The 16,019-nt window shown below is 44.2% G+C and overlaps 7 protein-coding genes across 7 annotated transcripts; 4 read left to right on the top strand and 3 right to left on the bottom strand.

Moving 5' to 3' along the window:
- Positions 1–170: 170 nt before the first annotated feature.
- Positions 171–1,402, bottom strand: BDB00DRAFT_768614 (DNA glycosylase; the record flags this gene model as incomplete). The annotated part of the gene is made up of 5 exons (XM_053119750.1): positions 171–236; positions 339–427; positions 510–576; positions 678–1,008; positions 1,098–1,402. 5 exons carry the CDS (start codon positions 1,400–1,402, stop codon positions 171–173), a joined length of 858 nt encoding a protein of 285 aa, XP_052976832.1.
- Positions 1,403–2,541: 1,139 nt separating this feature from the next.
- On the top strand, positions 2,542–6,918 carry BDB00DRAFT_875163 (uncharacterized protein; the record flags this gene model as incomplete). The annotated part of the gene is made up of 14 exons (XM_053127314.1): positions 2,542–2,691; positions 2,800–2,864; positions 2,991–3,069; positions 3,195–3,883; positions 3,973–4,429; positions 4,525–5,275; positions 5,360–5,493; positions 5,571–5,858; positions 5,942–6,075; positions 6,163–6,312; positions 6,406–6,496; positions 6,576–6,606; positions 6,700–6,788; positions 6,871–6,918. 14 exons carry the CDS (start codon positions 2,542–2,544, stop codon positions 6,916–6,918), a joined length of 3,156 nt encoding a protein of 1,051 aa, XP_052976831.1.
- On the top strand, positions 6,869–7,319 carry BDB00DRAFT_537486 (uncharacterized protein). The gene has a single exon (XM_053117777.1). It carries the CDS (start codon positions 6,944–6,946, stop codon positions 7,169–7,171), a length of 228 nt encoding a protein of 75 aa, XP_052976830.1. The 5' UTR covers positions 6,869–6,943; the 3' UTR covers positions 7,172–7,319.
- Positions 6,877–9,697, top strand: BDB00DRAFT_537558 (P-loop containing nucleoside triphosphate hydrolase protein). The gene is made up of 7 exons (XM_053117778.1): positions 6,877–7,481; positions 7,615–8,014; positions 8,099–8,229; positions 8,311–8,718; positions 8,784–9,011; positions 9,104–9,196; positions 9,265–9,697. The coding sequence occupies exons 1-7, from the start codon at positions 7,209–7,211 to the stop codon at positions 9,457–9,459; spliced, it is 1,728 nt and encodes a 575-aa protein (XP_052976829.1). The 5' UTR covers positions 6,877–7,208; the 3' UTR covers positions 9,460–9,697.
- A 1,085-nt stretch (positions 9,698–10,782) lies between these two features.
- BDB00DRAFT_875161 (uncharacterized protein) lies at positions 10,783–12,121 on the top strand (the record flags this gene model as incomplete). The annotated part of the gene is made up of 3 exons (XM_053127313.1): positions 10,783–11,020; positions 11,094–11,243; positions 11,397–12,121. The coding sequence occupies 3 exons, from the start codon at positions 10,783–10,785 to the stop codon at positions 12,119–12,121; spliced, it is 1,113 nt and encodes a 370-aa protein (XP_052976828.1).
- A 290-nt stretch (positions 12,122–12,411) lies between these two features.
- Positions 12,412–13,810, bottom strand: BDB00DRAFT_837033 (pyrroline-5-carboxylate reductase). The gene is made up of 2 exons (XM_053124525.1): positions 12,850–13,810; positions 12,412–12,784 (listed from the first exon to the last, which is right to left on the bottom strand). Exons 1-2 carry the CDS (start codon positions 13,475–13,477, stop codon positions 12,519–12,521), a joined length of 894 nt encoding a protein of 297 aa, XP_052976827.1. The 5' UTR covers positions 13,478–13,810; the 3' UTR covers positions 12,412–12,518.
- A 212-nt stretch (positions 13,811–14,022) lies between these two features.
- BDB00DRAFT_884109 (Flavinator of succinate dehydrogenase-domain-containing protein) lies at positions 14,023–14,439 on the bottom strand (the record flags this gene model as incomplete). Its single annotated transcript, XM_053128300.1, has 1 exon — positions 14,023–14,439. One exon carries the CDS (start codon positions 14,437–14,439, stop codon positions 14,023–14,025), a length of 417 nt encoding a protein of 138 aa, XP_052976826.1.
- Positions 14,440–16,019: the final 1,580 nt, after the last annotated feature.

Raw genomic sequence — 16,019 nt, 5'->3', positions numbered from 1 at the left:
GAGAGACATTACCGAAGCTACAATACGTTTATGTGCAATACAGTAGAATTTGTAACAATATAATATAATATACCATGTATATACACGAGCCCAATAATAAAAGATTGCATACAGGAAACTTCAAACGGAACAAAGTGACACACATATATATATATATATATATAGCTTTTTTAATCTGCGGCAGTCTTGATATCCAAAAGGCGCCACATCAACCAGCAAGCAACACTTCTGTAGGGCTATATGACGTTTTTACACAGGTTAAAGCATTAACAAGTAAGTAAGGATTAAACTCATTTATCAGCCTCGTAACAGAATATGTAGGAAACCGAATTACATACGCGCCAATGCTTTGTGAGTCTTTCCATTTCATCTGGGGAAGGCAGATTATTTTTCAAATTAAAGTGTTTCGCTATCCCCTTCCGAATTCCTTAATTCCAGATAAATAAGAAGAGGTTTAAATGATTTTGTTTTCACATATTACAATCGAGCTTAATCGAGTTCTTTCTTACCAAGATCGGTTGTCGGGAGGATATCCGAATGACCCAGATCCATCATCAGGTACATATCCACCGTCCACTATATATTGACAGTAGCAAAATAGCATATGTTGAGTAGTCCAATCCATAGCAGCAACAACAACAGCAATCATTATCTTGTGTCTTTAACTGATACTTTACAGGACCAATACCCTTCACTTGGATCAGCAGCTCACGTATTTCGTCATCGGACATTCTATGCAGTCTGTAGGTCGTGATATCGTTATCCTTGAACTTTTGCGCAAGATCAAGAATGTACTGCGACTTGCGAAGCGAAAGGCCTACAGTCTTGAGTTCTTCTGGTGTCTTGGCAAGCACCATTTCTGCAGTTGGAAACCACTTGAAATCGCCTGTAACTGCCTTGGGAACCTTGACTTTGTGTTCTTCTGCAAACATACTTACAAATCGTGTGCGGATGACCGCGGCTACTTTGCCACTAAGCTGCTGATAAATAATAGATGATGCTAAATCTCTATTTGTATATGAAGAGAGTATATAAGCGATCATGGTAGTAAGTGTTTTTTCAAGTAATATGAACCAGGAAGAAAGGGCAAGTATTACCTAAACGGATTGGATGAATCGGTCTGTTGGACTCGAGCCACATATGCAGCAATATCTTTCTCGGTGATCGCTTTGGCCAAGCCTTTGTCAACTTTTTTCAAGTGAGCAAAAGCTTCATGCACATCAAAAGAGCGGTCTACCACTTGATTGACTGCATCGATGGGATCGGCAAGACTAGGCGCTGCGGCGGGCGGAGCCTCGACACCTGTATTCTCGGGTGTAAACGCATGCTGCGCACGCAAAACGAGAACTTTTCGTGTCAGAAAAGAAATAAACACCAAGAATAACGCGTCGCACACGCACATAAACAAATACTAGCCCACTCTTTGACTCATTCACCCTGGAAAGCAATGAAGGGTTTCGAATTACCCTTCATTCTGTATACCTTATTTTTATTGCTGGTGCTGCTGGCAGTTGTTGTTACCACTCCAGCCTAAAAAGAGATTAATCAGCAATTCAACCAATGAGTTCATTGTATGTTATCACAGACGCGATGAGTATAAGATACCTTGTGCTTGGTGGGCTGCTGTTGCTTTGCTGCGCGTTTCCTTCTAAAAAGAGGAAATATTGTTAAAAAGATATAACTTACTCTACAGCCAATGAAAGACAAAGCGGAAACAAGAACCGTACTTTTTGGCAGGGACGGACGTCTTGTTTTGCGTCTCACTCTTTGTATAATAAGAAGCCGCTGGACGCTTTGCCAGCCTCAGACTTTTTCTCGGTAGCATAAAGATGGAGAAAGAAGTAAAAAGGATGAAGAAAAGGGAAAGAAAGCAAACACAACAAACTGTTATTCTTCATATTTAAGCTGCTAGCTCCGAGTGCGGATGGGGGTACACGACAAATGCACAATACATGACCCGGTGTAATGGGTGTTTGATGCTTCTTGGAGGCAATTCCCGTCAATCTAAACAAAGAATGGTTGTGTAGCAACGTATGCAACCCCGCTTAGCTGCAGCCATGGTTACCGAACTTATCCGTTCCCTAGGCAAAAGTATCTATAGCTAAAATACAAGGAACGTCACTCATTATATAGTGCTTTGAACACATTAATTGATTAGACTGAAACGTCGTTCTAGTACGCTTTTTCAGCGGATTCTTATGATAACACATTGTCAAAATACTAAAATCGAATGAATAAATGGAAAGCACTTATTTTTAATAGCAAAGCATACTTGACCCGCCCCTGACAGTCATCTTTCGTCTTCGGACCCGCAGCATGATGATCCTCCGTTGTCCGTAGTTGGTGGGTGGTAGTACAGCATTGAACTTACAGGTTCAAATTTCATTGGGTGTCAGAGGGAGGGCTACTATGCCACCTGCCTTGCCTTTTACTTTTACCTTTTTTCTTTCTTCTCCCGCCACACATACACACACGCACACACGACAGTTTTTCTGATAAGACGGACAAATATTACTTACCCTCCTTTTTATTGTACCCTCAATGAGTCGAGCACCTTACATTAGTAACGGGCACCCACGACCACCCGTATCTCTTGCAGAATTGCATCGACGTGCTGCTATCAATAAAGCCGATGCCAACAAATATACAGCAAAGCAATGGCTATTGTCAGTAAAGCGTTTATTTGACGAGGTAAAACGAGTCTTGGCATTGTGCCTTGGCGGGGTAAAAGGCAACAAAACACCTTGCCAAAACACATCAGCTTTCTGGCATGGAACTAAACAGATATATTATCTTTAGGGTGACAGGACCCGACGCTTAAACGATCTCGAAAGCGCGTATATTCATTACCTGAAGGGTTGCGAGTAAGAAGCTTTCTTTTTTTTTAAATTGCGCGCAGAAAGTTTAAAGTAGGGGAGAAAAGGGGTTGGAGGTGGCGTAAAACTGTACCTTAACGTAGCTGCTTATTTGTATAATACGTTACGATATAGCATTCTGGTCGACATTATTGGAAAACATCCCGGAGTCAATGAAATCAAGTCGAATCCCCTTTATGCAGCAATGTCAAAGGTATGATATTACAACATACAACTTTTATTTTCCGGGTTTCTGAAGCTACATAAGCATGATGGATCGGTGGTACCAAAAAACACCTACAGATTTATTTATAACCCATATACCTCTATTATATACAGCGAGCTCCGGATATACTCAACTCACTCGAGTCGATCAAAGAAGAATTAGAAAAGCAACAACCGATTATGTTTAGCAACAATACTGGCGGTAGTGACGCAATGGAACGATTTCCTCCAGTATCAGCCTTGGATTCAGCGTGGCCGGAAAGCAATAAGGAAGAAGTATCGCCGCTGGATGATCTACCGTCTGTGCCAACGCATGCACCACAAGCAGGTCGACGCATGGCCATGCCAGAACCATCGCCTTCACCACCAGCAGTGCCCGATCACTTGACAAGAAGAAAACCATCTGCACCCACAACCATGATGTCGTCCTTACCATCCACAACTACAACAGCATCGTCATCGGCACCCAATACACCGCCACCGCCGTTGCCACCCATCCATGGAAGTAATATGCTCGCATCTTCAACAAGCAGCTCTACTGCCGGTATGAATGGTAGTCCTGGCAGCAGCAGCAGTAACTTTGAAAGTAGTGCGATTAAGCAGCTTCAACTACCTCCACGAAGTACATTTGCGTTTCCACCTACCAATACAGTGGAACCGGCAGTTCTTGCCAAATGGATCCAACGAATAGAAAATCGACCCAGTATCCTTTTGCTCGACGTACGACCTCAGTCCATGTACAAGGAAGGGTGTATCAGGCATCCATGGATATGTCAGATTGAACCTTTATCACTTCGTCGAGGGTAAATTATTATTGTTTAGTGATATATTTGACCAAGTTGCCTAATCAATTTTTTTGTTTCTTTGCTACTCGTGTGTTTGGGTTGTATAGGGTCACATCTCAAAAGATTCAACAATCATTGGTTTTGAACGCCGAGGCAGAGCAAATGTTGTTTGATCAAAGAAACAAATTTGATCTCATTGTATATTACGACCAAGATACCCGCGGATTGGACGATGCAACTGAACCGCTACGTAATCTCACTGCTGCTATCTACGAAAATGAGTTCAACAAAATATTGCAACGGGTGCCTATGCTGTTGGCAGGTGGATTTGCTGCTTGGGAACAAGTGATTGGCTACCGCGGCGTGTATAGTTACGTGGACCCTAATCGGAACCAGCAGCAACAGCAACAGCAGTCGAAGCATGAACAACAACGACAACAGCCACAGGATGGAAAGGAAAATGAACAGCCTAAAGAGATTAGTCGAAGACGGCACTGGCTTGAAAATGTGGTAGGAAGAGGGCCTGGACATAGGGAGCGTCTGCACTATACACCATTCGATTGGGTAAGTTGAACAAAAAGAAAAGGAGAGACAATTCCTATGTGGAAATATATGTCAACTGAATAATGCCCCCCTTTATAACCACAACAAAACTATAGTTCAACGGAAAGCAATATGATAACGAACTTCAATCCATGACACGGGCAAGTGGACCAAAGCCTCCACTGCAAGGTATTTTCGCCAACTCGATTTCAACACCTACAGCCGGAGGCGTAGAGCTACCACCCGCAACAATGCCTATCGCCCCACCGTATGACAATGCCAATCAAAACCAACAACCACCAACACCCACTGAAGAATCCGTCATGGCTAGATACCCAGACATCAAACCCAATGTCTCTTCTGCTGCCGCTATTGCTACTATGCCACAAAACAACAGCGCAGGCACGAGTCTTCAACGACGAAGAACATTTATCGACAATCCTTTCCATGGTTTCACCGAGACAGCCACCAACAATTACGATGTACCACCTAGAATTCCTGCAAAGCCCACCCGTCCTTTACCACCACCACCGCCACCACCAGGACAAGTAGCACATCCTCCTCCACGCACGCCAGCACGAGATGCAGGAGGACCACTTTATTCTCCGCACCATCATCCACGACCCTCATCTGCTGGTCCATCTGCTCCACCCTTGCCTTCCAAGCCAGAAAGTTTGAAACATGCTGCCCAAGAACATCCCGTCATTGATAGTCGTTATGCTCGTATCCCGACCGAAAATACCATGTCTCAGTTGAGCACTGTTCAAATCGGCAAGACTGGATTGAAGAATCTGGGCAACACTTGTTTCATGAGCTCGATTATTCAGTGTCTGAGTGGTACCACACCTCTTGCGCGGTATCTGCTAAGTATGTTTGTGTGGTAGGGGAAAAAAAAAAGGGGGGGGGACCTTGAGGGAGATAAAGCGACTCATGTGTAATATCTTGAAATAGCTGGCATGTATAAGCAGCACGTCAACAAAAGCAATCCATTGGGAACCGGTGGTGTTTTAGTACAAAGTCTGGCGGATTTGATTCGAGTCATGTGGAGTGGAAACTACAACTTCATTTCACCAGTGACGTTCCGCGTAAGTTTCTTTTTGCTTCTCGTTTTACCCTACTGACTGACTGACTGATACATATACACAACATAACACATGAATAGCAAGCGCTTGTTCGTTTCGCACCACAATTTGCTGGTACAGAGCAACAAGATTCACAAGAATTTCTCATGTTTCTGCTGGACGGCCTTCATGAAGATGTGAACGTAGTACTGGAACGACCTCGTCCGAAACCGGAAGATCCGGCAGAAGAAAAACGGTTTGAACTGTTACCGGATTGGCAAGCAAGTGGTATTGCATGGAGCAAATATCTGGAACGGAATGAAAGTATCATTGTCAGCTTGTTCCAAGGTCAATACAGGAGTCGTCTCACGTGCTTAACGTGTAAACAGGTAGGATCGTAACCTATGTTGGTGTGATTGATTTTTCGTCTGGTTCTAATCGCTGTTTGGCAAATCCTATATTTTTATTCCAGACATCTACTACGTACAACACGTTCATGTCATTATCGCTTCCTATACCAACAAAATCCTCGACATCTTCTGTAAACCTCTATCAGTGTCTGGATGCTTTTGTCAAGGAAGAAACCTTGGATAACGACGACGCATGGTAACGTTTACTGTCCTTTAAAGTTCTTGAGTTGGATTCCAGTCATATCTAAACATTTAGATCCTCCCGTTTGTGTCATTATATCAGGAATTGTCCACGATGCAAAAAGCCACGGCGATCCACCAAGAGCTTGACATTATCCCGGATGCCCGTAGTTCTACTGATTCATTTAAAACGGTTTTCATTTGAGGGACCTTTCCGTAACAAGCTGGAGACTATGGTGGATTGTCCAACAAGGTAAAAAGGGAGGAGAAAAAGAAACTATTTTACTTTCTTGATGTGATAGATCAAACATTGGGCCAATGCTGAAATGAGTTCGATTATCTGTAGAAACCTAGATCTTTCTAAATATGTACCAAGCTCGATGATCCCACCGAATACTGAACGACCCTCATTTAAATATGATTTATATGGTGTATCTGTAAGTTATCAAGGTTTGGCTTGTATAGAGGATCGAGCATTGAGAGCTAAAGCTGAAATATACCTGTGTGTTTTATCAGAATCATTATGGATCGTTAACAGGTGGTCACTGTACGTATTATTGTTTGCGGCTTGTATCTACTCACTATCTCTAGAGCGCTAGAGGTGCCATCGTAGAATACTAACTTACAGTAACTTGATTAGATACCGCTGCTGTTCGTGACGGATACCAAGGCGATTGGCATTACTTTGATGATACGCGATTCTCCATGTGTGAAGAAAACAAAGTTGTGGTAAGAAAAAGAAAGTTCATTGTTTGTGCGAATGTCACATATACAGCAAGAAGATTGCTCACATCAATGTGAATCGTATTAGACGCGAGCCGCATATAATCTATTCTATGTGCGATCTACCGTGAAATAAAAAGGAATGAGACGCACTTTTTATTATGTACTATACTCTCTCTCTCTCACTCCCCCTCCCACTATATATACTTTTTGTCTTTTTCCTCCCCGGACCTTCCGCCCCTTCCCCTTCATTTTCCTTCTCTATAGTCCCAAACGGAGAACCTATATACGTCCACTCTAAATCGAAAAAAAAGATGATGGAAGGAGCAGTACCAAGACAACCAGCGATATCGCTTCAATTCAGTGTAGTTGGCATGACTCATATGTAGTACATTGAATAGTGACAGATGCGGAAGCTATTTTCCAATGTTGCCCCGCACGCGTACATGTCGCGATTTACCGAGATATAGTAACTTTAGTGCGAATTTTTCGCAAGATATAAAAACCTGCAGGAGTTTTGCACTATCATACTACTGTTGCTTTGCTCCTGACAGAAAAGAGAAAGCCTCACTTTCTCGGAAATACGCCATGTTATTCATACGCTCATGCACGACATTGTCTAACCGACATTCGTTTCGAGTGCTCTTATCACCAGTCACCAAACGTCATTTGACTTTAGACACTCTTAATCCTCGAATAGTAAGTTTGTTCGTGGTGAGCAAACATACCGTAGCTGAACCCTTGCTTTGAACGGCACAATAGACAAAAAAAAAACAGTAACTGTACACAGACGAAAAAAAACAATAACACAAACACCCTGTATGTTGGGTAGATAACAAAAGTTCTGGACGAGTATGTAATTGGACAGGAAAGGGCAAAAAAGACCTTATCGGTAGCCGTGTACAACCATTATACTCGAGTTCAAGCGAATATGGCACGAGCCCAAGCGGCACGTAAACGAGAAGAAGCAGCAGGAGGAGGAAACCGGCAACCATCATCCACAGTAGCAACGGGAGTCGATGACGATCATCCACATATCTTTCATCATCATGAACAAGAAGAGGAACCATCTCCAGTTGTAATTGGTGACCAGGAAGAGAAAGAGCAGCAGGACCTGCTCTCTTCATCATCATCAGCGGCAGCAGCAGCAGCCAATTCCATGGCAGAAAACGAAATGGATACGACGTTGCTGGAAAAGAGCAATGTGTTACTTATTGGGCCGACAGGATCAGGTAAAATTGAAAGGGTGGCGATTTCCTTGTGATAACCTGCCTGCTGTTATGGCAGCATAATAGTAAAAAACGCAAATTCGATAGGAAAAACATTACTGGCCAAAACATTGGCAAATATCCTCCAAGTTCCCTTTTCAATGTCGGATGCTACGTCATTTACACAGGCTGGCTATGTTGGTGACGATGTTGAATCGGTTATAGAGCGACTGCTTCAGGTATAACCATCATCCCAGGATATAAAAAAAAGACTTTAGGCAGGGATTTGACATACTCACCACACACACATGTATATATAGAGCTGCGACTATGATATTGACAAAGCAGAAACGGGAATTGTGTTTATTGATGAAATTGACAAGTTGGCACGAACGGGTGGACCCGAAGGCACAAGGTCCTCTTCAAGAGATGTCGGTGGTGAAGGCGTGCAGCAAGCTCTTTTGCGTATGCTAGAAGGAACCACTGTCAAAGTGACCAATAAGGGCGTGCCGACATCATCCAATCTTAGTGGAGGAACGTATATGGGTCAACCGGTCAATCCTCCTTCAGCTTCTTCTTCTTCTTCTTCTTCTGCTTTAAAGACAGCTCCAGGTGGTGGTCCAGGTGATTCTTATAACGTCGATACGAGCAACATTCTTTTTATTTTGAGCGGTGCATTTGTTGGATTGGAAGAGCATATTAAGCAACGCTTGAACAAAGCTTCTAGTGTAAGTTATTGGCTGCCTTTCTAATGTATTCCTCACTATGATTAACGTTATATACTTTTTATTAGACAGGATTTGGTGAAGGCATTATCACTACTACTACTGCATATAAAACAACGTTGGATCATGTTGAACCCCACGATATCATGAAATTTGGGTTCCTGCCTGAATTTGTAGGAAGATTACCCGTTGTTGCCAGTGTCAATCAATTGTCCGAAGATGACCTTGTGCGGGTACTGACAGAGCCCAAGAACGCTTTGGTAAAGCAGTATCAGGACCTCTTCCATTTGTATCAGGTACATAATACAAGTTTCTTTTTTTTTTCCATAATGTATATATATATGAGACAACAGTGGTTGATTCTTTCTTTTCTTTTTTTTTACTGTAGGCGGAAATCCGGTTTACAAACCAAGCATTATCCATCATCGCTCGACATGCTGTGCAAAAGCAAACTGGTGCTCGCGGTCTACGACGCATCATGGTATAAGAAATGACCAAGCTCGTACTATGTGGATATGGCTAGCTTATGTGTTAAAACTCCATTTATAGGAAAACCTTCTACTCGATGCTATGTATGACACACCAGGATCCAGCATTCGGCATATTCTCGTTAACGAAGATGCTGTCTCGGAAAAAGGAAAGCCACTCTATTATCCAAGAGGGCAATGGTCGTTTATGGAGTACAAGCTAGAGCAAGAAAACAATGGGAACGAAAATACGCGGAAGATTATTTCACGCGAATAAATATTACCACGTGTGCATGGCTGTTGTAGCTACATTAAAGAAATCTTTTACAGTCGGTGTTGATATTGCAAACGACAACGACAAGAGGACAATGAGCATGTCCCTTTGTCTCTTGTTGCAATTGTTACTCTAAAAACAACTACAGTGTAGAAGCGACAAACATGTGTACTAGACCACACCATACAGTTATGATGGGTGGCCAGTAGGGTTGATCAGTAAGCAGCAAAAGTCAGATGACCACTGTACCACACTCGAAAGAATGTACATACTGTATAACCCTATTATATATAAATTTGGGCGGGTCGACATGCACATGTAATAAAGAGAGAAGGAGAGAAGAGCTCACTTGACAGATCGAAAGGGCTGGGAACTATATATGGTAAGCCAAGTCGGACTACGTTGCATCAATTTGCTTTTGCATGATCACCATCGTCGTCGTCGTCGTCGTCGACGGCTTTTTGCTGGCTGGCTCTGTCAATGATTCGTTTTCTAGTCTTATTTAGCACAATTGATAGTAAGACAAACCTAGAGTTAAAAACACACATGGCATCCAGAGTCGCTTGACGCTCTAGAACTAGGATCTAACAATGTCCCTAATTGGGGCACACTGGGCATTCGCACTTGCCCTTTTTTTCACAAAAACTCCGAACAAGGTTGGGCGGAGTTCGCCATTTCCATGTAAACTCCGCGGCGTTATGTTTCGTAGACGCCCGCACCCTTTTTTCTTTGCTTTGCTTTTTTTCCCTTTTGCTATTAAGCAAACCCAAAGAAAACACGTAAGTATTTTCTGTTTCTTTTCTTCTTTTCTCTGAAGGGCTTTTTTTCTCTTTCTCTTACTCCAAAACATACACACACTGCTACTGTGCGGACACTATTGCTCTTTCCCCCGTTTCCCTTTCCAACCAGTAAAGCAAAGAAAAGTCAGCTTTCCAAGCGCCGCTTTTAAAAGAGGTTGGTGGAATAGCGACGCGGTGCGCGTTCGCGGTTTTGTCTGGCTTTTTGTTTTTTATTCACCTTTCACTCGTTTATGCAACAAAAAAGAGAGATTGGGTGAAAGGGATTCATGGGTTAAGATAGTTGGTGAGAGATGAAGGGATATTTTCTCCAAAGGCTATGGTGCAGAAAAAAAAAACTTTTTTCTCTATGGAAATTGTTTATATTTTCATAAACACATACGGGATGGCTTATCTTTTTTTTTTCTTTCTTTTTCTTTCCATACCTCTCTCTCTCTCTCTCTCTTCTTTTAGAGTTATTTTTTTTAATCGTTCTTGAACCTCCTCCCTCCCTGCCGCCCCTCCGCTGAGATTACTCTACCAAAATATTATGCAACAGCCGCCAATGCAATTCTACTCGTCTACTACCACGACGACTACTACTACAGCCAGCGAGGGTGGTGCGACCAGCGGTGCACAAGTGATTGACGCTGCAATGACTTCTGCCGTAACATCGCTCATGAACGGTGCCAATGGCATCCACACCATGCAGCAGCATCCAGTCTCCTCACGTGAAAGTGCATTGACTCAATTGCATCCCAAACGAAAGCAGGTCAAGAATGCTTGCAGTAAGTTGAACAGCAGTGGCTAGATAACTGGGTTCGAATGTAAAGTAAATCCCCCCAAATCTGTACATAATAGCCAACTGCCAAAAGGCATGCAAAAAGTGTGACGATGCGCGACCTTGTCCTCGCTGTATCAAGTATGGAATTACAGAAACCTGTGTGAATTCAGTGCGGAAGGAGCGCAAGAAGGGGATCAAGCGTGGCCCTTACAAGAGAAGAACAAAAGGTAAATAATTTACAGATTCACACTAGAAAAACAAGTTTTCTTTCTTTCTTGACGAACTATGGAAAGGGGAGAGCGACAAGTGACTGACTGAAGAAACCTTCTCTTTTTGTTTTTATTCAATGGGGGGTGGGGGGAATGGCCTTGTCATTATAGAAGAGGAAGAAGCCAGCGGGTCTCGACCTCACAAAAGCAGCAAGCAAGACGGCAGCAACGACGAGAAGGAGCACGATGACCAAGAACGGGCGGCGTCAGGAACAGCAGCCGCAAGCCAGTACGAAGCAATGCGCCCGCCAAACGTGCCCTATGGCTATCCGAGCAACCTGAACCAGTATGCACAGCCGTATGATGCAGCAACAGCAGCAGCAGCAGCCTATGGCCAGTATGCTGCAGCCTACCACAACAAGGATCAGATGATGTCCAACCCGTATGTTGCCATATACCATTCCATGGGCTACCCCGTGCCCTTGCCAGCAGCGAATAGTGACCACCATCACCATCACCAGCATCATCATCATCGGGACAACAGCAGTGAGCACCAACAGCAAGACGGGCATGTCAAACGGGAAGATGACGATGACGACAACGACGGCGAGAATGACGGTGGCCGCAATGAAGCTGGAGAGGGAGAGCAGGAAGACAAGGATGCTGCAGACAGTGCCACTGCTCCTGCTTCGTCTGCCATCAAGAAAGAAGCACAGGACGGCAAAGGACAGCGGTCCAGCACACCTGTGCCCAGCACATCCACCTCGCCTGCTACGACCTCATCACCTGAATCCGCTGAAGACGACGATGCTGCCAAACTCCACCATCTCCAGCGTCTCACCGAGCTATGCACTGCTGCTCTCAGCCAAAGCAATCAATCGCGTGCTGCTGAGTAGTAGTAGTAGTAGTAGTAGTAGTAGTAGACCCCTCGCCTGCCTCCCCCCTCCCCTCACCGGGCCTCTACTCACTCTTCCCCCCCTTCTTTTTGGGATTCACACCACCCCTTCCAACCGTCCATCACACAACACACTTCCATGAATGAAATGCTGCTGCTCTTTTCCCCATATATTTTCCCACTTTTCTAGCCCTTCTATCTCTCCCCCATCCCCTTCAAACTTATATCCAAATCCAGCCAAATCTGTTTTCTGTACAAAGGAACTAAAAGAAATATAAAATGAAAACAACGGAATTTTTTTTTTTACAAACAAAGGGAAGCAATGAAAGTGTGTGCGGAAGGGTAGGGTCTATGCTATGAAATGATTGGAGTCGTCTGGTCTATGCAAGAGTTATTATTTACTGATCTCTGCCCATCTCATCGGCAATTTCCCGAGAACGCCGTTCAGCTGAGAACACGCCGTCATGGATGATCTGGCGGATGTTGGCTGCTTCCATCGTTTTGAGTGCTGCTTCGGTTGTGCCGTTGGGCGACGTCACCTTTTTCCGTAACGTTGCCAGATCATCCTCAGACTGCTGTGCCATCTTTGCTGCTCCCAAGCACGTCTGTACCGTCAGATCATTGGCCTCCTCCGGCGTCAATCCAGCAGCAACGCCTGCGTTGGCTAATATATACCCGCAACCACAAATTAGCTCCCATCCATAATGAATAGCCCGCACTCAAACTTACTCATAGCTTCCATGAACAAAAAGTAGTACGCAGGACCACTACCACTCATGGCGGTGATGGTATCGATAGCCGCCTCCTTGTCGACCCACATCACCCGCTTGGCAACTGCACTCATGATCCCCACTGTTGTGTCACGTTGTGCATCATTGACACTTTCCGTCGCGTATAATCCTACTGCACCCTCGCCGATCAATGCTGGGGTATTTGGCATGCATCGCACCACCGGCTGTGGCGTCTCCAACCATCGCAAGATATGCTCCGTCTTGATGCCTGCTGCGATCGAAATGATGAGCACATTGGTGTCCGTAAACTTGAGATCCGACACCACTTGACGCAGTACTTGGGGTTTCACTGCCAAAATCACCACGTCCGCGCCGTCAATCACCTTGTTATTGTCCGTTGTGCTCATACATTGGGGGAACTTGGACTCCATGTATTCACGTCGTGCGTCAAACGGCTCTGAGAACCGCAGGTGTGTCGATGGGTGGCCGCTTGCATAGAGGCCACCGATGACAGCTTCGGCCATATTGCCGGCGCCGATGAATGCGATCACGGGCTTGTTTTCGGATAAAGCGGTAGCACCTGCAGATGCTTGTGGGTTGCTGTTGTCCTGTATGGTGGGGATCATTTGACGTTTTGAGAGATATGGTATTTGAACGGTGTGGCAACGAAGATCGGGGGTAGAAGGTTGTTTGCAAAGTGGAATAAAAAGAAAGGATAAAGTGGGAATGTCACAAAGCTACACGTACGTTTTTTTATCGTCCTGCTGGCATTCAATAAAAGTAAGCGAGATGAGATTGTGTTTCCGGGACATCGGCTTGCTACATAATTGGTGTATCGGGCCGAGAAATACAGCTCAAGCCATGGACTGTTTCGCACCCGTGTGGACATGCCTGCTGCTGCTGCTGCTGCGGTATACTGTGTATACATACCCTCGCATTCCGCCCTCTCTCTCTCTCTTTCTCTCCTCACCCCCCGCTTAACTTGGCCCCTTCCTTGTTTCCTTATTAACAAACAAGCAACAAACAATAAACCTCCCCCTCGAAATTCCTTTTCTGTATCCAAACCAATGCTGGGGTCTATTATCCAGAGAGTACATATTTTACAAAGCTGTGTGTGGAAAAGATACGCGTGTCATATAGGACGACGATGAGTCATATCGAATGCAGCCCTTTATTGACCGTTTTCCAAATCTGGCATTCTAAGAACTACTTTGTTTTCGTTTTTGGCATGTTCACGGATCATGTCCAGGACCTCGTTCTGCTGCAGATAGTCCGGAACGGCCTTTTTGTCCGTAGCCCAGTAAAAGATATCCCAATCCGGCTCATCCAATAACTTGTCGTACTTTTCCAACAGCTCCATCGAGAACTCGGGAAGATACTGTTTGGCAAACGTCGAAAGTAGCAAGTCTGTTTCCAGAATACCCCGTTTGCGCGATTGATATACCAGGCGTGCTCGTTTCTTTTCCAACGGTTCGTTGGGTCGTGGGATCGGTGGCAGGTTGGGATAGGGTGTGTCGATCTCCATTTGTGGGGCATGTCGGATGCCTAGATCGGGGTATGGATCCTGGCTTTTTCGTTGTGTCGACATGGATCGCATGGTAGCGGAAGCGATGCTGCTACGGTGTACTGCAACCGTGTTCAATAACCGGGCATGTTGGCTCGTGTGTCGTGCAATTCCTCTGAACATTGTGTATTATGTTTTGTGTATTTGTAAAAAGTTACCAGAAAGCGTAGGGGGAGTGTGAAAAGTCCGATATGCTTTTTGACACATTTGCCAACATTTCTGTTCCCACCCGGTTAAAGAAACATCTCCGCTTCCTGTTTCTATGGTAATTGAGGCATTTCATAACGGCTCTGTTGGTTACCTAGCAGCAATGCCTAGTCTACCAATATAAGCCTTTTCTTAAAACGACTATAAAGCCGGCAAGACAGCATCTCCATTCTCGTGCGTTCTTAATGGTGCATACGGCGAGTGTCTATCAATATTTTATGCCAACTTCCTATACTATAAAAAGATGCAGCACGTACCTATGTACAACGAGACGATGATAAGCAGTAGGGTCATTTTTTCTAAATATCAATCTATGGTCACTATATATATTATTTTCCAAATGGTTTTCCCGTGCAAGGCATGCTTGTGCTTTCTCTTAAAGAGGCAACTGTTACTTACAGTAGTGAGATACATCTCAAACGCACCTATCGTCGACGACAGACATGCTTCTGATGGTTAATTAGCCCTTCATTCACATAGTCTTTATATAAAAAAATTCCATACAAATATCATCAGAAACTCTTGTGAAATGATGCATTACACTCTGAACAAGAGCAAAGAATACTGTATCTCGTAGAAATGGAACAACAGCATTTTGAGATTCCACAAGGACGATTACTTCTTTGTATATGCAGACAAAGATAAATAGACTTGCATGTTCAGTGTAGCACCTGTCTCCGCTCGTTTATGCAAAATGTCAGTCTTCGGTATCTTCTAGCGTAACATAAACATAGCCTCAGTCACTTTTATATTGGATAACGAGCTATCCTGGAAAAAGTGTATTTTATTGATAATAGCTAACATAAAGGTATGAATGAAATGTTACTACAGATATAAAAGAAAAAAAAACAATAAGAGGTTCAAGAAAGAGACAATGGATGTCTATGGTATTCCTCAAAACCAGGAGTCGTCGTAATGCGAATCAATCATGAATCGAGCAAGCTTTTCTCTCGCAATCGCATCAAACCTTTCTCTTCGACTTGTTTCTTTACTGATTACCAACTCTTGCAAAGATGAACTTGTAAGCAGCCTGTACAAACCCGTCCCATCGACGCTCTTGCAACCAAGCAGATGAATCCGTGTCAGATCTCGAATCTGGGTGAGTAGTGCAAGATCAAAGTTTGTTACTGAGCTCATCCTGGTGAGATGAATTTCGCGAAAGTGTGGATGCTCTTTGGCCATGGCTGACAGGAATTCTCCGAGAGGTACATCGCTGAATCCTAGATCCACACCGCGCAGCGACGTCACTTTTGCCAGCTCTTCCAAAACCGCACGGTTAAGAAACTGGCCGTCAAACGAAACATATTGCAGAGGAGCGTCATCACCCAGGTCCGCATGCTTCTTTATCAGGTTGCACAGTCTTCTGTTACTGAGTTGCTTGTTTTTGGATTCCTCAA

This window comes from Zychaea mexicana (assembly GCF_025766255.1).
Source record: "Zychaea mexicana strain RSA 1403 chromosome Unknown BDB00scaffold_69, whole genome shotgun sequence".
Lineage (NCBI taxonomy): Eukaryota > Fungi > Mucoromycota > Mucoromycetes > Mucorales > Lichtheimiaceae > Zychaea > Zychaea mexicana.
Note: the sequence above shows the minus strand (reverse complement) of the source record. Positions and strands in the feature narration are given on the sequence as shown.